Raw genomic sequence first — 27171 nt, forward strand, 5'->3', positions numbered from 1 at the left:
CAACTGCATAATCAGTGTTGGCTTGGGGACCATACACTGTTTCCACAACTGTGCTTAAATACCTAGAGACACTAAAGGTGTCGAAAACTGGAGTTCAGAGTAACTCCTGGAGGAACTCAGTGGGTCAGAGGGAGGGGAAATGTCAATGGTTTGGGTCGAGACTCTGCATCAAGTGTGAGTGGAGAGTGAGAGGATATCAGCAGGAGAGGGACAGGTGTGAAACTGGGTCCACAAGGTAGTGGGGGCCGAGGAGGGTGAAGTACGACAGGCAAATGGAATGGGGAGGTAAAGGGATGGAGTTTGGAGATGGGTGAGAGTGGGAGCAGATAAGGAGAAAAGAGGAACAGTGTGGAACCAGGTGTGGGGCGAATATGTCCACGTGGAGAAATCCCCTGAGCAGGAACATCAGTTCTACCATTGCTGGAATCTGATTTCATTTTGCAGGGATCAGTGTGACAACCAATGTTATTGTCTTGAAATCAGTGTATTCCTGGGCCATTCCAGTGGGGCAATTATGAGGGGTGATTGATAAGTTCATGCCCTAAGGTAGACGGTGTCAATTTTAGAAAACAGATTTATTTTTCAACATAGTTCTCGCCTACATTTATTCACTTAGTCCAGCGATTTTAGAGCATACAGATTTTGGACCTCCAGAAAGTGTCCACAGATGGGTGATTGATAAGTTTGTGACCTAAGGCAGAAGGGAATGAGTTATACAGTTCTCCTTACATGCACATACAGGTCAACTCTTTGAGAGATTATGCAGAAAGTTTGAAGTTAATAACACATCTCCTTCTACAGTAGGTCACAAACTTATCAATCACTCCAATAAGTTATTAACTGATGAGTAAAGACCTTTCTGATCCACATGGGATTTTGACAGTCTGGTAGTTGAACTTTATTATTGACATGTGGTTCGTCATTATTATTATTGATACATCTTTTTATAATTCCAGATATAATAAATAGGATTTAAGCGCTCAATGTATCCTAACAGTTATTGAAATGACACATAGATTTCTAGACACTAAAGTACTAATGACCACTGTTGCATCACTTTCTAACTACACATAGAAATACTTGATAGGTACAATATTTAAAATTTGCTTCAGATCCAGAGGGCACAGTTTCAGACATCAAGAGGGGTTTCTCTGTGAAGTTTATAAAATTGTCTATGTACACACACACACACACACACACACACACACACACACACACACACACACACACTTTGAAAGGCCAACATGTCTGGGGTAATTGAAAGTTCAACGCTGCCACTCTCTCTCAGTACTGAACTGGATTGCATTAAGATGCTCCTTTCCCCTCATATCTAAAAATGCCTCCCTCAGTTTCAGGTGCATTGTGGGCAGAGAAATATGTAAGAGGAGTTGTGGGAAGAGTGATCACAATCGATTGTCACTATGAAGCAAAGTACCGCTCACACACAAAGAATTGGTGCCATGGATGGACTCCGCAATGTTCAATTTTAGTGGAAACAAAAGGGCAACACGGACGGCGTGGACGAGTGTCAATCACAGATAACCCGGAACAGGGAATATTTACTGTTACTATGGAGGATCTTCGCTCTGGAGATACAGGATGGTACAGCTGTGGAATTATAACACCAGGTGCCGATCCAATGTTTAATGTTCATCTACAAGTATTTGATGGTAGGTTTCTCAGGGACTGACTTTGTGCCTTCCATAAATTAAGTGTCCAGACTCTGTCCATCCCTCACTATCTCTGCATTAATATCAGTGCCAAATGTTTCCCTCTGTAAGGCAGGTCACTAAACCCAGTAATAACTTCAATCTCTCCTGAAAGCCACCATATTTGTGATGTACAGTGTCTCACAAGTTGCTGCCTTTCAACAATTAGTGACCACTTTAATTAGGTCCCAACCTAAACATAATAAAGTGGCCACTGAGTGTATGTTCATGGTCTTTTGCTTCTGTGGCCCATCTACTTTGAAGTTCGACCTGCACTTTCAGATGCTCGTCAGCACACTGCAGTCATAATGCCTGGTTATCTGAATTCCTGTCACCAATCTGTCTGCATGAACCAGTCTGTCCATTCTCCTCTCACATCTCTCATTAACAAAGCATTTTTGTTCACAGAATTGCTGCTCTCTAGATGTTTTTTCATGTTGTTCGTACCATTTCTGGTAAAATCTAGAGACCGTTGAGTATGTAAATCCCAGGAGATCAGTAGTTCTTGAGATATTTAAGCTACTCCACCTGGTGCCAGCATGGTCAAAGTCACTCAGATCACATTACCTTCTCATTCTGATGTTTGGCCTAAGCAAAGACGGAACCTCCTGAGCAGGTCTGAATGCTTTTATAGGCTGAGATGCTGCCACATGATTGACACATTAGATAGAAACATAGAAAATCCTACAACACAATATATGCCCTTTGGCCCACAATGCTATGCTAAACATGTACTTACTTTAGAAATTACCTCCGCTAACCAATAACAGCTTAACTCTATTTCTCTAAGCTGCATGGACCTATCCAGGAGTCTCTTAAAAGAACCTATCGTATCTGCCTCCACACGCGTAGCTGGCAGACCATTCTATGCACTCACCACTCTCTGCATAAAAAACTTAACCCTGACATCTCCTCTGTACCTCCTTCAAAGCACCTTAAGACTATGCCCTATCAATGTCCTGCTGTAACCTCGGACAACCCTCCACAATATCCACAACACCCCCAAACTTTGCATCATCAGCAAATTTACTAACACATCCCTCCACTTCCTCATCCAAGTTATTTATAAAAAATCACAAAGAGGAGGGGTCTCAGAACATATCCCTGTGGAACACCACTGGTCACCAACCTTCATTCAAAATATGACCTGTCTACAACTACTCTTTGCCTTTTGTGGGCATGCCAGTTCTGGATCCACAAAGCAATGTCCCCTTGGATCCCATGCCTCCTTACTTTCTCAATAAGCCTTGCATGGGGTACCTTGTCAGATGATTTGCTGAAGTCCAGATACATTACATCTACTGCTCTACCTTCATCAATGTGTTTAGTCACATCCTCAAAAAATTCAATCAGGCTCGTTAGGCATGACCTGCCTTTGACAAAGCCAGGCTGACTATTCGTAATCACAGTATGTCTCTCCAAATGTTTATTTAAGTCCTGCCTCTCAGGATCTTTAAAATCAACTTCCCAACCACAGAAGTAAGAATCAGTGTTCTATAATTTCCTGGGCTATCTCTACTCCCTTTCATGAATAAGGGAACAGCATCCACAGCCCTCCAATCCTCTGGAACCTCTCCCCTCATCACCAAATGCTCAGCAATCTCCTCCCTCGCCCCCCACAGTAACCTAGGTTACATCTCACCCAGTCCCAGTGGCTTATTCACCTTGATGCTTTCCAAAAGCTCCAGCACATCATCTTCCTTAATACCTACATGCTCAAGGCATTCAGTTCGCTGTAAGTCATCAGTACAATTGCCAAGATCCTTTTCTGTAGGGAATACTGAAGCAATGTATTCATTAAGTACCTCCACTACCTCCTCCGGTTCCATAAACAGCTTTTCACTGTCGCACTTGATTGGTCCTCTTGCTCTTCACATACTTGTAGAATGCCTTGGGGTTTTCCTTAATCCTGCTCACCAAGGCCTTCTCATGGCCCCTTCTGGCTCTCCTAATTTCATTCCTAAACTCCTTCCTGCTAGCCTTATAATTTTCCAGATCTCTATCATTACCTTGTTTTTTGAATCTTTGATAACCGTTTCTTTTTTCTTGACTAGATTTTCAATTGGCTTTGTACACCATGGTTCGTGTACCCTACCGTCCTTTCCCTGTCTCAATGAAACGTACCAGTGATATTTGCATTAATGGCCAGGTGAACATTTGTACCTAATAAAATGGCAGAAAAATGATTTTCAGATGTTCTTTCAGTGTCTGAACGTTTAATTCTTTCCCACAGAACCTGTGTCTGTTCCTGTGCTTCAATATCTATCACCAGCAAATGTCTCACGTCTCGGGGGCTCAGTGTCAGTTTCCTGTGAGTCCCTCCAGGGATCCCTTCCCATTCAGTACACATGGCATGAACAAACCTCATCTGGGTATCGAAAGGTATCAGGCACCAATGAACTGGCTCTGCGTTGTCAATCATTCAACCACCAGCACCATCAATATTACTGCAGAGCCTCGAATCAGCTGGGAGCAAGATCCAGTGGAATGGTTAAAGTGACAGTTTTCAACAACGGAGAGATCTGCAGCTATGTGACAGAAATCAATGGCACCAGTAAGTTCTAATTTCAAGGGAGGATACATTTAAATATTTTTTTTGTTACTGCTGCTCTTATGCTTCTAGTGAGGGTAAGGAAATTCTTTGGATTTGTATAAGCTGCACATTTCATTTGTATAAGCCTTCATGGGGTAGAAATAAAGTGCAGTGAACAGTTAAGTCTGGTATTTCCTCCAGGAAGATGTGGAGCATCTCAGACATAGTTGGACTTGCACACCCAGAGAAATTGAAAACATTCGATTCATACTTCTCTTTATGGTTTGGAAAGACTAGAATAAGTGTTGAGTTGTGAGACAGTGACACTCTCATAAAAGCAAAAGGAACGACATATAATATTGAAAATATTGGTGGGAATGACAGAAATTGGGCAATGTCAGGGGGCAGGAGTGAGTGTGGTTGCTATTACTAAGCAGAACATGCTTGGGAAGCTGAGAGATCTGCAGATAGATAAGTCACTTGGACCAGACGGTCTACACCCCAAGGTTCTGAAAGAGTCATATAAAGAAACCTCACTCACTTTGAGACATGAGCAGGGAATCCATTCCTTCTATTTGAGTTTATGTACAATATGGCTGTATTTCATGATTACAACAAGGTAAATAAACCTTCAAATGCCTTTTAAAACACTAAAGGAATGCCAGTCCAAGGCAATGGATGTTCAGCTTGCTGCACCGCGAGGTTTATTTGTCTTTACACTGAACTGAAGCAGCAGCTTGCAATTAACGGGCTCCTGAATTGGTGTGAATGATGACTGGCTTCTTGCCTGTGGCTCAGAATTGTGAATTTCAATTCCAAATGGTATTTCCCACTTTGATTTGCTCCTTTTTCTTCATATTGTGAGTTTGACAGTCTTTTTTAAAAATGTGTTTGATTTTTTTTTGTTCCATGGTTGCCTGGAAGGAGGTAAATCTCAAGGTTGTACATGGTATAAATTTTTGAATAACAAATGTAGTTTGAACTTTGAATTTGGAAATTGAAGTGCAATCTGATTGGCTGTGATTCCATAAGCTGTCACATCTATGCAATGAAATAGAATTCTGAATTTGACCTTTCAAAAGTGTGTTCCAGTTTAGAGAGGATACTGCACAGTTACAGAGTTATAGGTTATGGAATGAGGAGCTTCACCCCAAATCGTCCATGCTGACCTCAGTGTCTTCCTGAGCTTCACGCATTTCCCTGCAATTGGCCTCTATCCTTCTAAAACTTCCTTGTACATGAACTTGTACAAGTGTATTTTAAATAGTGTATTTGTACCCACCTCCAGCACTTCCTCTGGCAGCCTGTTCCATGCACACACTGCTCTGCGTGGAGAACACTGCTTCTCCAGGCTCTCTGAGAATTTCTCCTCACTCCTTAAGCTGAGGGTCTCTAGTTTTCGACTCTCCTACCCTGGAATAAAGACAGTGATTATCCACCATACCTTTGCCAACAAAATAAAGAAACACAATAGAATCCATGTAAAACCACATACACAACAAAGGCTGACAAACAAACTATGTGCAAAAGATGACATATTGTGCAAATAATAAAAAATGTAAACAAATATTACATATAACATCAGAGGCAGAGTCTCTGAAAGTGAGTTCACAGCTGCAGAGTCAGTTCAGAGCTGAGGTGAGTGAAAACAATCCCGGAGCCTGATTACTGCAGGACAACAACCATTGATGAACCCTGTGGTGTGGGATCCAAGAGTCCTGCACCTTCCACCTGATGGTATTACCGAGAAGAGCGGGAGATGGGTCAAATGCAAGCAGACAGACAGGATAGGCTCAGGTGGTGGGAATTTGCTGGCACTGAGTAATGGGCTGAACACCGGCTCATTTTCAAGGTCCTCTAGTAAACTTACACAACTCTTTCCACTATCCACCACATCACAGTGTCATCCATAATGTCGAAATCATGTCATCTGCATTTTATTTCAAATTATTCATATCGATGACAAATAAGAGTAGTTAAGAAATAACAGCACTAATCCTGATGATACGAGTGTAGCTGGAGCTAATCAGCAAATGGGAGGATGATCAGAAAGGCAGGCGGCAGGCAATGCTTCTCTTGACACGGAAAGACAGAGTTAACACAGGCAAACCACTGTGCTGAACCAAACTTAGAATACGGAATCTTCAGTGGCTGGGAACATGAATTAACACACTGGCTGAAACAACGATCTGGCAATGAGTGGATGCAAAGCCGGGGTACTTATGCTGTTAGTTTAGATGGAAATCAGGTGTGTCACAATCAAGGCATCCGGGAGAACACGGGGAAAAGGGAATTAGGAGAATATGAGGAATCAACAGTCGGGACTGTGACAGTACCCTCCACTCAATGGGAGCCTCCAAGTGAACCACTAGGCTTGTCCGGATTGTCACGATGGAAGTCTTGGATGAGGGAGGGGTCTAAGATGAAGGAGCAGGGGATCCGGGTGTGCTCCTCTGGACCCTATCCCTCCCAATCGATGAGGACTGGAAACCCCTGCCTTGGTGGTGCACATCCAGTATTCGCCAGACCGTTTAAGCTGGGTAATCGTTGATGACCCGGGCGGGTGGAGGGGGTTCGGCAGGAGAGCACAAAGGGCTGACAAACACAGGTTACAGTTGGGAGACGTGGAACGTGGGATGAATGCAGATGCATCTGGGTAGCTTGAGTTTGACCGCCGAGAGGTCGATGATGCTCTTGATTTCGAATGGTCGGATGTAACAAGGGGTGAGTTTCTTGGATTTGGTTTCGAGGGGGATGTCACTTGAAGAGATCCGGACTTTATGACCAGGCTGATCGTTGGATACTGGAATCCGGGTGCGATTGGTGATACTCCGGTTGCGGTCAGCAGAGCAGAGTAGGGCCGAGCGAGCATCCCTCCAGACCTTGCGGCACCGGCGGAGATGGGCCTGAACTGAAGGCACAGCGATGCTGTCTTCGGGCAGGAGAAAGAGTGGGTTGATCGCTTAGGGAACATACGAAAGGGGACATACCGGTGGTGACGTTGGTCAGGGAGTTGTGGGCATACTCAATTCAAGTGAGATGTGTGCTCCAGGATGACGGGTTACTGATGGAAATGTAGCGCAGTGCTGCTTCCAAATCCTGATTGGTTAGCTCCATCTGACCATTAGTCTGTGGATGGAAACTGGAAGTCATACTTAGTGAAGCTCCGAAGGCTTGACAGGAGGATTTCCAGACTTGGGAGATGAATTGGGGGCTCCGGTCAGAAACGATGTCAGAGGGAATTCCATGAAGGCAGAAGACTTGTTGGATAAGGAGGTCAGCAGTTTCACAGGCCGTAGGGAGTTTGGGAAGGCCTTTGGAAAAATGGTCCACCAAGGTGTGTATAGCTGTGTTACCACATGAAGGGGGTAGTCCTGTGACAAAATCGAGAGCTATGTGGGACCAAGGATGGCCAGGGACTGGTAGGGGATGAAGCAGCCCATCTGGTGGCCAAAGGGATTTCCTTTCCACAGGCACACACAATACAGGTGGAGATGGAGCGATTGTCAGCATCTATGGTGGCCACCAGAAATGTTGCTTCAAAAAGGACAGGGCTCAACCAATTCCAGGATGGCAGGCAAACCGGAAAGTATGCCCCCACTAGAGAACCTGAGAACGGACAGTGTCAGGCATGAAGTGGCGACTTGGGGGGGGGGGGGCATTGCCTGGGTCATGTTGAGTCCATTGGGCCTCTCTATCTACGGACTCAATCTCCCAGGTGAGGGCAGCCACGATACAGGATGATGGAAGAATGGTATTAGGATTGGAAGGGTCCTCCTCAGAGATGTACTGACGAGAGAGAGTATCTGGCTTCACATTCTTGGAACCAGGAAGGTAGGTGAGGGTGAAATTGAAGTGGATAAAAAACAGTGCCCAACGGGCTTGGCGGGAATTGAGGTGTTCAGCTGTCTGAATGTATGCCAGTTCCTTATGATCTGTCCAAACAATGAATGGGTGTTCTGCTCCCTCCAGCCAGTGCCTCTACTCTTCCAAGGTGAATTTGACGGCCAGCAACCCTCGGTTCCCAATGTCATAGTTCCGTTCAGCAGGGATAGACAGCGAGAGAAGAAGGCGCAGGGATGGAGTTTTTGGTCCGGGACAGAGCATTGAGAGGACCACCCCCACCCCAGTGTCGGAGGCGTCCACTTCATCTATGAACTGGTGAGGTGGGTCAGGCAGGACCAGGATGGGAGCGGAGGTGAAACGCCTCTTAAGCTCTGAGAAGGCTGAGTCCGCTTCGGTGGTCCAGTGGAAGAGGGTTGCAGGAGAGGTGAGATGAGTAAGGGGCGCTGCCACCCAGCTGTAGTCCCTAATGAAGTGACAGTAGAAACTGGTGAATCCCAGAAATCACTGGAGTTGTTTAAGCGTCGTGGGTTTGGGATCCGCCCTCACCTGCCCACTCTCAATGATGTACCCCAGGAAACTGATGGAGCGGGCATGGAATTCACACTTCTCAGCCTTAACAAATAGTTTGTTATTCAAAAGCCTCTGAAGAACCTAGCAGACATGATGGGTGTGCGCCTGGAGTTTACGGGAGAAGATTAGGATATTGTCCAGATAAACAAAAACAAATCGATTGATGAAGTCCCTAAGTACATCATTGAACAGAGCCTGGAACACCGTGGGAGCACTGGATAGGCCAAAAGGCATCACAAGGTATTCAAAATGACCGAGGGGTTGTTAAAGGCTGTCTTCCATTCATCTCGCTCCCGTGTCCTGACCAGGTGATAGGCATTCCGCAAGTCCAATTTCGAGAATACTGTGGCTCCAAGAAGCCGCTCGAATGCAGAGTTGAAAAGGGGCAGGGGATACTTATTCTTTATGGTAATGTTGTTCAGGCCACGGTAGTCAATGCTTGGGTGTAACGAGCCTTCTTCCTTCCCCACAAAGAAGAAACCAGCTCCTACAGGGGAAGATGAGTGTCAGATGATGCCAGCTGTGAGGGAGTCATTTACGTACGTCTCCATAGCTACTCATTCTGGTCTGGACAGTTTGTACAGCCGACTGGTGGGTAACGAGGCTCGGGGGAGAAGGTCAATTGCGCAATCATAAGGGCAATGTGGAGGCAGAGAGAGGGCCTTTTGCTTACTAAACACCTCTCAAAGATTGTGATATTCTACCGGAACGTCGGGGGGGGGGGGGGGGTGCTCAGAGGCGGACAAAGTCGCAATGACCATCACTGGGGGAGGGGCTGATTGCAGGCAAGCGGAATGGCAGAATGAGCTCCAGTTGACTATCTTCTCGGTGGACCAGTCGATGTGGGGGTTATGACAGCTTAGCCAGAGTGGCTGAGAACTAAAGGGGCTTGAGGAGAGGAAATTAAGTTGAATCGTACCTGTTCCCGATGGTTTCCGGAGAGAAGGAGAAGCAGGGGTTCAGTGCAGTGCATGACTCAGTGTAGGAGTCTACCACTCAGTGCCCAAGCATCCTGCGGCGTATACAGAGGCTCACGAGGAATACCAGCTTGGAGGGCTAGGTTTTCGTACATGAAGTTTCACTCTGCATCAGAGTCCACTGGCACCAGCAGAGGCAGGACAGATGGTTGTAACACAGAGTGGCTTGAAGCTGCATCCGGGGTCTGGGAACAAAAGGGAGGGTTCTCTGGCTTAATAGGGACCCCCGTTACTGGTGAGCATTCCCTTTTGGCCAAAGGGTGCAGGTGGCAAGAAGTGGCCGGACTGACCGCAATATGGGCACTCGCCCGCTCATTCTCCGGAGACGGTCAGTGGGAGAAAGGTGGGTCCACACCAGCTGCATTGGTTCCTCTTCTGGAGCAGTTGAAATGGCAAGGCTGGGAGTTTCTTGAGGTGCAGAAGGAGGAGAGAGGCTTGTTCTGCCGGGAGGCACTAAAGAACGCCAAGAAGTGACCAAAGGTGGTGGACGACCATTTCTCTCTCTATGGCGCTCTCGGAGGTGATTGTCCAACCTGGTGGCCAGGGAGATCAAGGAATCCAAGCTGTCGGAGTTGTCTCTCGTCGTCAACTCATCCTTCACAAGGATGCAGAGTCCATTCAGAAAAAGCACCAGGAGCGACTTATCGTTCTACCCCGAGTCGGCTGCTAACGTCCAGAACTCCACTGAATATTCAGCAACACTGCGGGAGCCCTAGCAGAGAATGGGTAACCATACAACAATTACAGCATGGAAAAAGGCCCTTCGAGTCCATGCCAAACACTTACTCTCAGCTAGTCCCACCTACCTACACTCAGCCCATAACCCTCCATTCCTTTCCTGTTGTTAAGGATCCGGCCTGAACACGGAGACGAAGGGCCGCTGCAGATAGCCCTGGACCACGACATCCCTTAATTTCTGCCTCCTTTCACCTGGCCATGTGGGTTTTGACCCAGCCACTTTCCTTATTGGACTTTCGCCAATTACCCACTTATCTCCTCACTAGCACCCACCTGTTTCTGTTTTCACTCATTACCCGGTCCATTAAAACCCTGCCTTGACTCACATTCTCTGCCAGTTTGTCCCAGCTCTGACCTGAGTCACTCTAGCCTGCCATTGCGACTGCTGCCACTGATTTTGCTGAACTCTGTGTTTCTGGATTTTGCCTGTTTTGGAACCTGATTTTTGCCTGTGCGCTCTGACTTGTCTGCCCTCGCCGGACTGCCTTTCCCGGGTTAGACCTCCGCCTGCCATTCCGGATTCGTGCCTGTTTATGAAAGGCTGTTGACCTTGTGCTCCCTAATAAATCCTGGTAAAGAAGCATTCGTTGGCCTGCACTTGAGTCCTACCATAACCTGACCCCTCCTGACACCTGTCCATATACCTATCCAATTTTCCTTTAAATGACAATATCAAAACTGCCTCTACCACATCTACTGGAAGCTCATTCCACACAGCTACCATTCTCTGAGTAAAGAAATTCCTCCTTGTATTACCCCTAAACTTTTGCCCCTTAACTCACAACTCATGTCCTCTTGTTTGAATCTCCCCTACTCTCAATGGAAAAAGACTGTCCACGTCAACTCTATCTATCCCCCTCATAATTTTAAATACCTCTATCAAGTCCCCTCTTAACCTTCTCTGCTCCAAAGAATAAAGGCCTAACTTGTTCAACCTTTGTCCACATGAGATTCCACCTTCAGGGACCTATGCACCATTATTTCTAGATCACTCCGTTCTACTGCATTCCTCAATGCACTACCACTTACCATGTATGTCCAATTTTGATTAGTCCTACCAAAATGGAGCATTATACTTATACTTATGCTCATACTTATCAGCATTAAACTCCATCTGCCATCTTTCTGCCCACTCTTCTAACTGGCCTAAATCTCTCTGCAAGCTTTGAAAACCTACTTCATTATCCACAACGCCACAATCTTAGTATCAAATGCATACTTACTAATCCAATTTATCACCGCATCATCCAGATCATTAATGTACATGACAAACAACATTGGACCCAGTACAGATCCCTGAGGCACGCCACTAGTCACCAGCCTCCAACCCAACAAACAGTTAACCACCAGTACTCTCTGGCATCTCCCATCCAGCCACTGTTGAATCCATTTCACTACTTTAATATTAATACCTAATGATTGAACCTTCCTAACTAACCTGCTGTGTGGAACCTTGTCAAAGGCCTTACTGAAGTCCATATAGACAACATCCACTGCTTTACCCCCGTCAACTTTCCTAGTTTTTCTCATTCAAAAAATTCAGTAAAATTTGTCAAACATGACCTTCCACACACAAGTCCATGTTGACTGTTCCTAATCAGCCCCTGTCTATCCAGATAATTGTACATACCATCTCTAAGAATACTTTCCATTAATTTACCCAACACTGACGTCAAGCTGACAGGCCAAAAATTGCTAGGTTTACTCGTAGAACCCTTTTTAAACTATGGAACCACATGAGCAATACACCAATCCTCCGGCACCATCCCGTTTCTAATGACATTTGAAATATTTGTGTCAGAGCCCCTGCTTTTTCCACACTAACTTCCCTGACGTAGACATTTGGCAGCGTCTTTACCTCGGACGGGGTGATCGAAGATTTTTCTCATTTCCGCGATGAAACTGGTGGAAGAGGAGCAAGTATCTGGTTGGTTGTCACAAACTGCTGTTGCCCACGCTAATGCATTCCCCCGCAGCAACCCCATGACATAAGCAATTTTAGAATTGTCTTTGGAGTAAGTCGAAGACTGCTGTTCATATACCAGGGAGCGCTGAAGGAGGAAACCCCAGCACTTCCCCAAATCTCCCTCGTAGTGCTCTGGCTCTGGTACGTGAGGCTCTCGGAGCGGGGGTGTTAGTGAATTTTGGGCGGTTGCCGCTACAGGCTGTCTGGGCTGGCTAGGCTGGGTTCCAGGAGTGGGTTGAGTAATATGAGTGGAGACACAGTCCACCTGGTTCCTGATCTGTGTGACGTGAGCAGATGGGGATCTCCATGACCTCCAGGAGGAGTTGGTTGTGCTGTCCTAGTAGGGAACCCTGTCTGGCAAGGGTTTGTTGAATATTATTATGTCCATTGGGTCCATGGTGGCAAGATTGTGCTGTTGCGTAGAACAGATGAACCCAAACGCAGGACATTGGCATGGAGATAGAGTTGGGATCCAGATGAGGGCATGAGAGTGACTGGAGTTGAATAGCAAACAGGAGGATGAACAGAAAGGCAGATGGCAGGCAATGCTTCTCTTGACATGGAGAGACAGAGATAACACAGGCAAACCACTGTGCTGAAAGAAAACTTAGAATAAACAATCCTAAGTGGCCGGGAACGTGAATTACCACACTGGCTGAAACAACGATCTGGCAATGAGTGGATGCAAAGCCGGAGTATCTATGCTGCAGGTTTAGATGAGAATCAGGTGCCACAATCAAGGAGCCCGGGAGTACAGGGGAAAAGGGAATTAGGAGAATATGAGGAATCAACAGTCTGGAACATGACATTGCATTTCTTTTGTGTCAGTTCCAATGTGATAATAATTTTGTTCTCCTTTACACTTTTGTACAGTAAATGACATGAAATAATCTAGAATCTTGCATCTCCCTGTGTTGATCTGATTTCACCTGTGCATTTTCTGAGAAACTTCTCCTTCAGTTTCAGGTGCTTTGTGGGCAGAAGATAAAGTAAGAGGAGTTGTGGGAAGAGCGGTCACAATCGATTGTCACTATGCACCAATGTACCGTTCACACACAAAGTATTTCTGCCACATGCAGGGTCGCCAGTGCACATCGTTCATGATTACAACTGGGACAAATGAGCAGTCTGGAAGTATGACAATCCGAGATAACACATTCCAGGGAACATTTACTGTTACTATGGAGCACCTTTTCTCTAATTATGAAGGACTTTACAGATGTGGAATTATAACATCTGGCAATCATCCAGTGTTTGACATGCATCTACAAGTATCTGACGGTAGGTTTCTTATTGATTGACTTGATGCCTCCACTGAAATGTCTGATTCATATTTTCTCTGGGAGCAATCAGTGCAGCAGGAATATCCTGATGCTCCACAGCAGTACAGAGCCCTGCAGTGAGTTGACAAGAGTAATGAAACCCCTCTCATGTTGCTCTCACCCAGTGGAGGGTCTAACCCACTGATGGGACACCAATTTCCAGGGGAAAGCTTAGTATATTTTCCTGCCTCTGGACTCCATTAAGTGTCACCCTGTCAGAGGAGGAGGCCTTTGCTATCCTGAGGCACATCGGTGTGGATTGATCCCCAGGGCCTGCTAAGGTGTTCCCTCGGACCTCATGGGAGACACGTGCAGAAAATACCTGGGCCCTGACAAACATATTTTAGCTATTCTTAGTAACAGGAGAGGTACCAGAGTGTCAGAGAGAAGCCAAAGTTGTTCTGCTGCTAAAAAAGGCTCTAAGCATAAATTAGGAAATTGTAGGGCAATGAATCTCACATCAGTTGCTGGAAAGTTACTGGCATGTATTCTAAGTGACCGGATAGACATATCATATTTGGATAGACATGGGCTGATTAAGAATAGTCATCATGGCTTTGTGTGTGGTAGTACATGTCTAATCAAACTTATAGATTTAATCAAGGAGGTTGCCAGGAAAGTGGATAAAGGCAAGGCAGTGTATGTTGTTTATGTACATTTATAGCAAGGCATTTACCCTCTCCTAAACATCCACAAACATTCATTCTAATGAAACTCCAAACCTCATGCAATAAAGGACTGTACACCATTTGCTCTTCTTACAAACCGTCATGCAAAAAAAAAAATTCAATTTGTTTACAAGACACCTGCATACCTGTTTCTCGCATTTGCAATTTTTAATATGTACTGTAGAAAACAGTCTGTTTTTAGGTTCCTTATATTGAAGTTCATAACCTCATACTGTCCCATTGACCATGTCTTAGCTCCACTTTCATCTATCTATATACAGTTGGGGAGCCCTGATATCATCATCAAACCACACATATTTATGTCGTTGCTAATGTAGTGTTTACTTATCTTTCTTTTTTCAATATTTGTATTGATTTCGTACAAACAAGAATACAGAGTACAGGAGGTTATATTTCAGATATCAACTACAATATATGTGAATCACACTTATAGTCTCATTACCCCATATTAATGTAAATTAAATTGAATTGTAATATTGAAAAGTAATAGTTTTATTAGACTAAAAAAATCTAAACGCACTGACAAGAAAAGCTCTTTGGTAAAGAAAGAAAAAAAGCAAAAAAAAATCCTTATCATATAGTAAAACATATTATTAGCCAACATCTGCACTTGATAATAAATCAAAGATTTTGAAAATAATTCAAAAAGGTCCCTACAATGTTAGAAACTCTTGACTTGATTCAGAAATTGAACAAATCTTCTAGAAATTCACATAACATTGCTTAGCCATTGAGTATGAATAGGCAGAGCAAAATCCTTCTACCCAAGCAACAGTGCCCTCCGAGCTATAAGAGAAATAAAAGCCAAAATGTGCAAATCAGGTGTCTCCAAGATAATATCTTTTCCTCCAACAATACAGAATAAGGCAATCAGAAGGTTTGGTTTAAAATTTACATTAGAAAGTACAGAAAATGTTTGAAATACTTCCAATATTTTTCAAGACTCTGACATGTCCAGAGCAGATAAATTAATGAAACTTCTCCATTGTTACATCTGTCACAATAGGGAGATATATCCGAATAAAAACAAAACAGTTCATCTTTAGTCATGTGGGCCATATGGACCACTTCAAATTTTAGGAGGGAGTGACTGACACACAATGATGAGGTATTAACCAATTTAAAAATTTCATACCAAGTCTTCTTAGAAATTGAAGTCTGTAAATCTTGTTCCCAGAGATTTTTAATTTTGTCTAAAGGAATGTGTCTCATTCCCAAAAACATACCCTAAATAATAGATATTGATCCATTATGAAAAGGTTTCAAATTAAAAATTACATCTATTAAATTCTTATCAGGACTTTTAGGAAATATATGTAATTGAGATCGCAGAAAGTCTCTAATTTATAAATACCAAAAAAATGGGTCAACATTAAGTAAGGAGATAGGTCTATATGACAAACATTCAGTTGGGTTCTTATTCTTTTCAAGAATAATCAAAACAGAAGCTTCATAAAAATATTGTGGCAACCTACCCAACTTAAAGGAGTCTGAAAGGACTAAATAAAAATGAGGTATAAGCAATGTGGAAAAATCCTTGTAAAATGCTCCAGAAAAACAGTCAGGACCTGGAGCCTTCCCCGAGTGCAATGAACATACAGCCTCAGCAATTTCCTCATAAGAAATAGGATGATCCAACTGTTTTCGGTTAACATCAGAAAGTGTAGTGAAGTTTACTTGATCTAAGAAATTATTCATTACAATATTATCTTTAAGAGAATCAGAACTATACAGTTTAGAGTAAAATTCTCTAAATGTATCATTTATTATTAAATGGTCAGTTGTCCTATCACCATTAGATTTACATATTTCTTTAATTTGCCATTTAACTTCAAAGGATTTTAAATAGTTAGCAAATAACTTACTTGTTTTGGCTCCATGAATATAAAATTGACTTTTATCTTTTAGGAGTTGAGTTTCAATTGGATATATGAAAAGAAGATCATATTTAGTTATAATTTCAACACACATTTTATGTAAAGCAGGTTCTGGAGTTGAGGCATATTTTTGATCTAATTGTTTCAAATGATTAGTTAGTTCAATTTCATCTTTATTAGTTTTTTTCTTAACACTCGTAGTATGAAATAATTTGACCTCTAATATAAACCTTGTAGGCATCCCATATAATGAGACTAGAAATCATTTCCAGCATACTCTCTTCAAAAAAAAAGAATAATTTGTCTCCCAAAATTTTTTAAGATCCTTGTCTGATAGCAAAGTTGGATAAAAATGCCAACATCTGTTTATTTGAAGGAAACCAAGGAGATTTAAAGATAAATACGCAGGAGCATGGATCTGAAACAACAATCTCTTTATATTTACTGGATTGAACTAAAGGAATCAATTGGCTGTCAATAAAAAATTATCAATCCTGGAAAATGGATGATGCACATGGGAAAAAAATGAGTACTCTTTATCTATTGGATATAAGAAATGCCAGATATCAACAATATCACATTTCATTAGAAAAGATTGAATAAACAAGGCTGATTTACTAAGTATTGTTGGCTTAGAAGATGGTCAATCTAATACTGGGTCTAGCCAACAATTAAAATCTCCACCCAAGACCAATGAGTAAATACTTAGATCAGGTAAAAGCGAAAAAAACCTCAAAAAAACCCTGGATCATCAATATTCAGGGCATACCATTAATTTATTATCAAATATTCCTGATACCTCAACAAAATGCCCATTGTTATGAGACACTACTTTGTGTTGAAGAAAAGAAACTGTATTATCTATAAAAATCGAAACACCCGTAGACTTAGCCTGAAAGGATGAATGAAAGTTGATGTTCTTTCCAATGACTGAAGAGATGTCAATTATCACATTTATGAATGTGAGTTCCTTGTAAAAACAGCTGAACCTAATGACATTACTCTCCCAAAAAGAGACTACTGGTTTAGCTCAAAATAAAATTTCAAGGTTAACTGCGTTCCAACTAGACTAAATAAGCGAAAAAGCAAACTAGACCTCTTTGAAAGAAAAAAAAACCTCAAAAAATAAGTATAATATAAAATATTTAAAAAAACTAAAATTCAAAACATTAATACACAAGGTATTAACTTATTAAAATTTTATTTTCTAAGTAAAGCATTAAAAAGTTCAAAAAGAGACTTAGCTACAAAAGCATATCAAAAGTAAAAGAAGCAATTATTCATGTAAGAAGATATTAAACAGTCAAACTTCTACGTATAAAATTTGTTGAGCTTCCTGTGTCAAACGAAACCATGTCCAAGAACCATCCCTCAAAATAATTCTGAGCCAGGCAGGTTAACAGAGAGACAGCTTAAAATCTTTGTTATACAGTTCTGACAAAACTTTTTTTAAACTTGAAGCGCTCATTCATCACCTCAGGTGAATAATCATTGACAATTCTAATCTTCTGACCGTTGTAATCAATCATTCCTCTTTGGCGGGATTCACAAATTAAAAGTTCCTTTGTTTGAAAAGTATGAAGACAGATTATCACTGATTAGGGTCTCTCTCCTACGGCAGGTCTGGGCACAAGCTCTTTATGAGCTCGGTTAATCTTAGGTGGAGATTTTAAAATTTTAGGGAATAATTTTGGCAAGAAGTTTGCGAAGAATTCCGTAGGCTGATTACCTTCAATTGACTCTTCAAGACCCAGAATTCGTAGATTATTTTGTCTACTTCACGAAGCATTTTCAGGTCTTCAATTTTCGTGTTCAAAATTGTCATAGTATCTTCATTCTCCTGTAATCATTTATCATGTTCGCTTAAGGTTTTTTGAATACAATGAAACTTTACATCAATTCATTTAATTTCAGAGCTGAGTTGCTGGAACTTCTGCTGGAATTCCTCAGAAAATTCTTTTTTATATTTCTGAAGCATTTCCATAATAGATTCCAACATTACGGGAGGGTCTCCTTTTTTAGTACCTTTGGCAGCCGTCATAGTAAAACAATATTATGTTTAAAAGCAAGATTTAAAAACAGGTTTGAAACAGCAAAGTAGGTAAGATAGGAGAAGCTACAAAATGCTGTTTTTCCATCAACAACCAGTAGGGATCTTGTAAAGGTTACTTGAAAACAAACCAAAAACTCAGAGTGAAGGACTCAACGCTGTATAATGCATTTCCAAGTAACTGTGTTCCAAGTCGAAGAAAGTATTTTGATTCTTTAATATTAAAACAATAAAACAAATGACCTTGTCACTATGGAGCAATGTTCCCCTCACATACAAAGTATTGGTACCATGGATGGATTCAACAGTGTTCAATTTTAGTGGAAACAAAGGGGCAACACAGACGGAGTGACAATTGATTGTGATCACTCTTCCCACTACTCCTCTTACATATTTCTCTGACCACAAAGCACCATTTTCAGATTTGAGGGGAAAGGAACATCTTAATGCAATCAAATAATTTTGAACATGACGGTAATAACAAGTCCAGGTCATGTCCAGCATGTGGTCCATGACAACACAGCCAATGATTTTGGTCTGAAGTGCAGTCAGTGCTGTTACTGTGTCAGTGCTCTCTCCCCTGTGTCAGTACATTGTGGGTTCACTTCCCACTCCAGAGTCCTGAGCAGAAACCCAGGGCTGACCTTCCACTGCAGTACTGAGGGAGAGCGGCAGTGTTGAACTTTCAATTACCCTAGAACATGCCGGCCGTTCAAATGTCCACAGAGATCCCAGCTATTTCATTTGAGATGCTCCCGTGTGCGTGCACACGTGTGTGCGTGTGCGTGTGCGTGTGTGTGTGTTTAGACAAGTTTATAAACTTCACAGGAGACCCCTCATGATGTCTGAAACTGTGCCCTTTGGATCTGAAGCAAATTTTAAATATTGAACCTATCAAGTATTCTATATGTAGTTGGAAGGTGATACAACAGTGGTCATTCGTACTTCAGTGTCTAGAGATCAAAGTATCATTTCAGTAACTGTTGGACTACATTGAGCTCTTAAATCCAACTTATTATATCTAGAATTATAAAGTGATGTATCAATAATAATAATGATGAATCACATATCAATAATGATAATTTTCAACTACCAGACTGTCAAAATCCCATCTGGATCAGAAAGGTCTTTGAGGACAGAAATCGCTCATCCCTCCCCACTCTGGTTTACCTTTGACTCCAGACCTAGTAATGTTCTTTTCTAATTGCCCCACTGGAATGGCCCAGGAAAGACACTGATTTCAAGACATAAACGTTGGTTGTCATACTGATCCCTGCAAAGTGAAATCAGATTCCAGCAATAGTAGAACTGATGTTCCTGCTCAGGGGATTTCTCCACGTGGACATTTTCGCCCCACACCTGGCTCCACACTGTTCCCCTTTTCTCCTTATCTGTGGGGGAAACAACTAAATATATCAAGGATGGGGTTAGAAGGGGAGGTGGGGCATTAATGGAAGTTAGAGAAGTCAATGTTAATGCCATCAGGTTGGAGGCTACCCAGCCGGTATATAAGGTGTTGTTCCTCCAACCTGAGTGTGGCTTCATCTTGACAGTAGAGGAGGCCATGGATAGACATATTGGAATGGGACGAATAAGATTATTCCCCTCCTTTTTTTTCCCTCTCTGCCCATCACTCTGCCTGTTCTCCATCTCCCTCTGGCGCTCCCTTCCCCCTTTCTTTCTCTCTAGTCCTCCCGTCCCATGATCCATTCCCTTCCCCAGCTCTGCATCCCTTTTGCCAATCACCTTTCCAGCTCTCAGGGTCACCCCACCCCCTCCAGTCTTCTCCTATCATTTTGCATTTTCCCCTCCCCCTCCTACTTTCAAATCTCTTACTATCTTTCCTTTCAGTTAGTCCTGACTAAGGGTCTCAGCCCGAAACATCGACAGTACTTCTCCTTTTAGATACTGCCTGGCCTGCTGTGTTGCACCAGCATTTTGTGTGTGTTGCTTGAATTTCCAGCATCTGCAGATTTCCTCGTGTTTGCAGAAAAAGCAATGTCCACAGCATTTTAATCTCGGAGATCACACCAAGACCTGTCTGTCCTCAGAGAAATGAACGAAACAAAAATAAGGAAGAAGGCAGCAGGAAGTTTGATTTTAAAAAAAACTACAGTAACACAATTGGTATGTGGTACATGACAATCTGTAAACAAATTTTACAAAAAAATGCAAGCCCTTTGACACACAATGCTGTGCATACATGTACGTACTTTAGAAATTACCTCAGATTACTAATAGCCCTCTATTTTTCTAAGCTCCATGGACCTATCCAGGAATCTCTTAAAAGACCCTATCATATCCTCCTCCACCACTGTTCCACGTGGGGTCTGACCTGTGTCCTATATAGCTGTAAAATTATTTCTCAGCTCTTGAACACAATCCCACGGTTGATGGGCAATTCCCCATATGCCGCCTTAACCACACAGCCAATCTGCGCAGCAACTTTGAGTATCCTATGGACCCGGAACCCACGACCCCACTGATCTTCCACACTACCAAGAGTCTTGCCATTAATACTAGATTCTGCCATCATATTTGGCCTACCAAAATGAGCCACCTCACACTTATCTGCATTGAACTCCATCTGCCATTTCTCAGCCTGGTTTTTCATCCTATTGATGTCCCGCTGTAACTTCTGACAGCCCTCGACTCGATCCACAACACCCCTAACCTTTGTGTCATCAACAAATTTACTAACCCAAACCTCACTTCCTCATCCAGGTGATTTATAAAAAACACGAAGAGAAAGGGTCCCAGAACAGATCCCTGAGGCACACCACTGGTCAACAACCTCCATCCAGAATATGACCCGTCTACAACCATACTTTGCCTTCTGTGTGCAAGCCAGTTCTGGATCCATAAAGCAAGGTCCCCTTGGATCACATGCCTCCTTACTTTCTCTTTAAGCTTTGCATGGGGTACCTTGTCAAATGCATTGCTGAAATCCATATACACTACATCTACTGCTTCACCTTCATCAATATGTTTAGACACATCCTCAAAAAATTCAATTAGGCTTTCAAGACACAACATGGCTTTGTCAAAGGCTATTCATAATCATATGATGCATCTCCAAATGTTCATTAATCCTGCCTCGCAGGATCTTCTCCATCAACTTACCAACCACTGAAGTAAGACTCAGTGGTCTATAATTTCCTGAGCTAACTCTACTCCCTTTCTTGAATAAAGGAACAACATCTGCAACCTTACAATCTTCTGGAAACTCTCCCGTTCTCATTGATGATGCAAAGATCATTGCCAAAGGCTCAGCATTCTCCTCTCTCGCTTCCCACAATAGACTAGGGTATATCTCGTCCAGTCCTGGTGACTTAACCAACTTGATGCTTTCCAAAAGCTCCAGCACATCCTTTTGCTTAATGTCTATATGCTCAAGCTTTTCAGTCCAGGGTAAGTCATCCCTACAATCACCAAGATCCTCTTCCGTAGTGAATACTGAAGCAAGGTATTCATTAAGTACCTTCGCTCCCTCCTCCGGGTCCATACACACTTTTCCACTGTCACACTTGATTGGTCCTCTTGCTCCTCACATACTTGTGGAATTTCTTGGGGTTTTCCTTAATCCTGCTCACCAAGGCCTTCTCATGGCCCCTTCTAATTTCATTCCTAAACTCCTTCCTGCTAGCCTTATAATTTTCCAGATCTCTATCATTACCTAGTTTTTTAAATCTTTCATAAGCTTTTCTTTTCTTCATGACTAGATTTTCAACTGCCTTTGTACACCATTGGTGCCTGTAGTCTACCATCCTTACCGTCTTCGAACGTACCTGTGATATTTGCATTAATGATCAGGTGAAAATTTATACCTAATAAAGTGGCAGAAGAATGTTTGACTAACAGATGCTCATTCAGAGCCTGAATGTTTAATTGTTTCCCACAGAACCTGTGTCTGTTCCTGTGGTTCGATATCTGTCACCAGCAAATGTCTCACGTCTCGGGGGCTCAGTGTCAGTTTCCTGTGAGTCCCTCCAGGGATCCCTTCCCATTCAGTACAGATGGTATGAACAAACCTCATCTGGGCATCCAAAGATCTCAGATACCGATGAACTGACTCTACGTTGTCAATCCTTCAACCACACACACCATCAATATTACTGCAAAGCCTCAAATTGGTTTGGAGCAAGATCCAGTGGAATGGTTAATGTGACAGTCTTCAACAACGGAGGGATCTGCAGTTATGTGACAGAAATCAGTGGCACCAGTAAGTTCTCTTCTCAAGGGAGGATACATTTAAATATTTATTTATGTTACTCTGTTACTGCTGCTCTTATACTTTTAGTGAGAGTAAGGAATTTCTTTGCATTTGTACAAGTTGCTCATTGCAGCCTCTGTGAGGCGTAAATGAAGTGCAGTGATCAGCTAAGTCTGGCACTTCCTCCAGGAAGAAGTAGATCATCTCAAACATAGTTGTACTTGCATGTCCAGATAAATTGAGAGCATTCCTTTCATACTTGTCTCTATGGTTTGAAAAGACTAGAATAGGTGTTGAGTTGTGAGACAGTGACACTCTCATAAAAGCAAAAGTAACAACTGATAATATTGCAAATCTTGTTTGGAATGACGGAAATTTGGCAATGTCAGGGGGCACGCTTGAGTGTGGTTGTGTCAGGAAGGGGGGCCGGATGGACCCAAATGCAGGACTAAGACACTGAAGTACTAGGAGGAGGACAGGATGGGGATGCCAAGGCATTTAAGGGTTAATGCAGGCGGGGCTGGATCCAAGAGTTCAGATGAGGCAGGCGGGCAGAAGGATCCCACAGTTCAGACGAGGCAGGCGGGCAGAAGGATCCCACAGTTCGGGGCAGGCAGACAGATTCCTCATGGTGGGCCGCAGGGATCCCGGGCAGGGCTGCCTCCCAGGCGGGAACACAAAAGCCTGGGCTAGTCGCGGACACCTGGGTAGGTACGGGGCACAACCCTTAGGGAGCAATAGGTGGAAGGGGCAGAACCCCCGCCGGTCTGCAGCAGTCCAGCCGGACCTGTCCAATAGAGGCAACGAGTAGGAGGGGCAGAACCCTCGCCGGGCAGTGGCAGTCCAGCCGAATCCACCCAATGGAGGTAATGGGTAGCAAGCTGGGACCAGCGCACAGGAGAGAAGTAGGGGAACAAGACCAACTGGATAGAGCATATACAGAACAGTCCAGCAACCAGGGCAGACCAGGATACAGAACAAAATGACCACCCGCCCTGTCTCTGTCCCACGGCCCCTTATAACCACCTGCAGCTGAATTGGCCACAGGTGTGCCTCCTTGATCCAGGATCATCTTAACAGGATCAAAGGGGCCGGGAGGGACCGCTGTAAGGCCCGGAGTCCGGAGCACTCAGACTGGATCGAGACCCGGAACGTGGATTACGGACCGGACTGGATCCTGACAGGTTGCTATTACTAAGGAGAAGGTGCTTGGGAAGCTGAGGGATCTGCAGGTAGGTGAATCATTTGGACCAGATGGACGGCACCTCAAGGTTCTTAAAGAGTTATATAAAGAAATTGTGGAGGCATTAGTAGTGACCTTTCAAGAATAATTAGACACTTGAATGTTCAGAGGACTGGAAAGTTGGAAATATTACCCCACTCTTTAAGAAAGGAGGGAGGCAAAAGAGAGGAAATTGTCGAACTTTTAGCATGATATCAGTGGTTGGGAAGGTGTTGGAGTCCATTATTATGAACAAGATTTTGATGTGCTTGGAAGTATATGATCAAATATGGTTCCCTGATGGGGAAATCCTGCCTGTAAAATCAGCCTCAGAATGCAAGGACATAACTTTATTTTATTTCTTTCCTGATAGAGTACAGAGTACGTCCTTCTGGCCCCTTGGGCCACAACACTAAAGGAACCCTTGACAAACCCAATTAACTGTAACTTAATGACAGGGCAATCTGCAAAGACCAATTCACCTGATCAGTCTGTCTTTCGACTGTGGGACTAAACAGGTCCACCTGGGAAAACACTACACAGTCCATATGGAGGATGTACAGATTCCATACATTTAGAACAGAGATGAGGAGGAACTTCTATAGCCAGAGTGTGTTGAATCTGTGGAATTCAATACCATACATGGCTTTTGAGGCCAAGTCTCTGGGTATAATTAAAGTGTAGCTTAATAGTTTATTGTTTAGGAAAGGCATCAAAGATTATGGGGAGAAAACAGGAGAATGGAAATGAGTGGAATAATAAATCAGCCTTGATGGAATAGTGGAGCAGACTGTATGGGCCAAATGGCCTAATTCTCCTCCTATGTCTTATGGTCTCACTGTCTTTGGTCGTCTCTAGCTTGTGACTATCTGAGCAGCCCAGGTAGATTACTAACTGTTGAAACTGATTTTATGGTTGTTGAATAAAAACCCTCACTCAATTTGAGACGTGAGCAGGGAATCCATTCCTTCTGTTTGAGTTTATATATGATATGAACAAGGCTGCTGTATTCCATGATTACAACAAGGAAAATAAGCATTGAAATGCCTTTTAAAACACTAAAGGAATGCCAGTCCAAGGGCTGGTGTGCAGCTTGCTGCATCACGAGGTTTACTTGTCTTTACACTGAGCTGAAGCTGTGGCTTGCAATTAATGGGATCCTGAATTGGTTAGAATGATGACTGGCTTCTTGCCTGTTGCCTCAGTTTTGTGAATTTTAGTTCCAAATGTTATTTGCTCTCTTTGATTTGCTCTGTTTTCTGCATGTTGTGTGTTTGACATTTATTTTTAATGGGTTCGATTCTTTTTTTTTTGTTTTATGGTTGCCTGCAAGGTGGTGAATCTCAAAGTTTTATATGTTATAGATTCTTTGATAATAAATGTACTTCGAACTTTGAATTTTGAAATTGTAGTGCAGACTGATTGGCTGTGATTCCATAAGCTGTCACATCTATGCAATGAAATAGAATTCTGAATTTAACCTTTCAAAAGTGTGTTCCAGCTTGGGGAGGATGCTGAAGAGTCAGAGAGTTACAGGGTATGGAAACAGGAGCTTCACCCCAAATTGTCCATGCTGACCTCAGTGTCTTCCTGAGCTTCTCCCATTTCCCTGCAATTGGCCTTTATCCTTCTAAAACTTTCCTGTACATGAACTTGTCCAAATGTATTTTAAATAGTGTATTTGTACCCATGTCTCACACTTCCTCTGGCAGCCTTTTCCACGCACGCACTGCTGTGTGTGGAGAACCCTGCCCCTCCAGGCTCTCTGAGAATTTCCTTTCACTAGTTTTCAACTCCCCTACCCTGGAATAAAGACAGTGATTACCCACTATACCTTTGCCAACAAAATAAAGTAACACAATAGAATCCATGTAAAACCACACACAACAAAGGCTGACAAAAAACCAACGTGCAGAGTCTCTGAAAGTGAGTTCACAGCTGCAGAGTCAGTTCAGAGCTGTGGCGTGTGAAACCAATCCAGGAGCCTGATTGCTGCACGACAACAACCATTGATGAGCCCTGTGGTGTGGGACCCAAGTCTCCTGCACCTTCAACCCAATGGTAGTACCGAGAAGAGTGGAAGACGGGTCAAATGCAAGCAGACAGGACAGGCTCAGGTGGGGGGAAGCTTGCTGGCACTGAGTAATGGGCTGAACACCGGCTCATTTTCAAGATCCTCTTGTAAACTTAGAAAACTCATGTCCACTCCACTACAGTGTCATCCATAACGTAGAAATCATGCTGTCTGCATTATCATTCTAATTATTAAAATTGATGACAAATAAGAGTCATTAACAAATAACAGCACTGATCCTGATGGCACACCACTGGTGATAAAGTCTGATGTTGTCAGAAAACCAACACTCCACCACCACAATCTGACTCCTTACACGAAGCCTATTCAGTATCCATCCAGTGAGCTTACCATGAGATCTCACATTACAGATCACTCTACTGTACAAGGTACTCAACTGCTAAATTCTAAAGACCTGTCCTCATCAGTTCCTTTGATCATCTCTCAAAGAAAACTGGGTCAACTATTTTCGACAGAGGATTTCCCATGTATAAAATCATTTTCACTATCCAAAATCAGATCTTACCTTTGCAAAAACAGGTAGATCCTGCCTCACACAATCACTTCCAGTAATTTACCCACCACTGACCTTACGCTCACCTGTCTGGAATGTGACTGGATCAGTAATCTATTGATTCAGAAATGTGGAAACACAATGAGTCATTAGTGGGCAATGATAATGATGACTCCAATCAAATAAAAATCATTACTTGTGAAGACCTGTGAGCACATGATGAGGGACGATGCTGTCTTCTCAGTCTATGTGGAATTCAATTATACAAATTGATTGTGTCGCTGATTCCTTAGAACACAGCGACAGCTTTAAATAAAATATCTTTATTCATTATTATGATTAAATTTCTTATATTTGGTTTTAGATCCAGTGTGATAACAACTTTCTTCCCCTTTACACCTTTGTACTGTAAATAACATGAAACGATCTAGAATCTTGAATGTCCCTGTGTTGATCTGTTTTTACCTGTACATTTTCTGAGAAACTTCTCAGTTTCAGGTGCTTTATGGGCAGAAGATAAAGTAAGAGGAGTTGTGGAAAGAGCAATCACAATCGATTGTCACTATGCACCAATGTACCATTCACACACAAAGTACTTGTGCCATATGTGGGATCGCCAATGCACATTGTCAGTGAATACAAATGGGACAAATAAGCAGTATGGAAGAATGACAATCAGAGATAACACAACCCAAGGAATATTTACTGTTACTATGGAGAGTCTTATCTCTAATGATACAGGAGTTTACAGATGTGGTATTACAACATCTGGCAATCATCCAGTGTTTGATGTGCATCTACAGGTATCTGGTGGTAGGTTTCTCATTGACTGTTTTGATGTCTCCACTGAAATAGCTCATTCATCTTTTCT

The 27171-nt window shown here is 42.9% G+C and overlaps 1 protein-coding gene across 1 annotated transcript in view; it reads left to right on the forward strand.

Annotated features, from left to right (window-relative positions):
* The window catches only part of LOC132381037 (polymeric immunoglobulin receptor-like), a 61385-nt gene that overhangs the window by 16804 nt on the left and 17410 nt on the right, over positions 1-27171 (forward strand). The window contains exons 3-7 of the mRNA XM_059950149.1: positions 1350-1670; positions 3943-4263; positions 13300-13620; positions 22179-22499; positions 26793-27113. Of these exons, the coding sequence (XP_059806132.1) occupies positions 1350-1670; positions 3943-4263; positions 13300-13620; positions 22179-22499; positions 26793-27113 (1605 nt within the window). The remainder of the gene's footprint in view (positions 1-1349; positions 1671-3942; positions 4264-13299; positions 13621-22178; positions 22500-26792; positions 27114-27171) is intronic.

This window comes from Hypanus sabinus, chromosome 25 (genome assembly GCF_030144855.1).
Source record: "Hypanus sabinus isolate sHypSab1 chromosome 25, sHypSab1.hap1, whole genome shotgun sequence".
Classification (NCBI taxonomy): domain Eukaryota; kingdom Metazoa; phylum Chordata; class Chondrichthyes; order Myliobatiformes; family Dasyatidae; genus Hypanus; species Hypanus sabinus.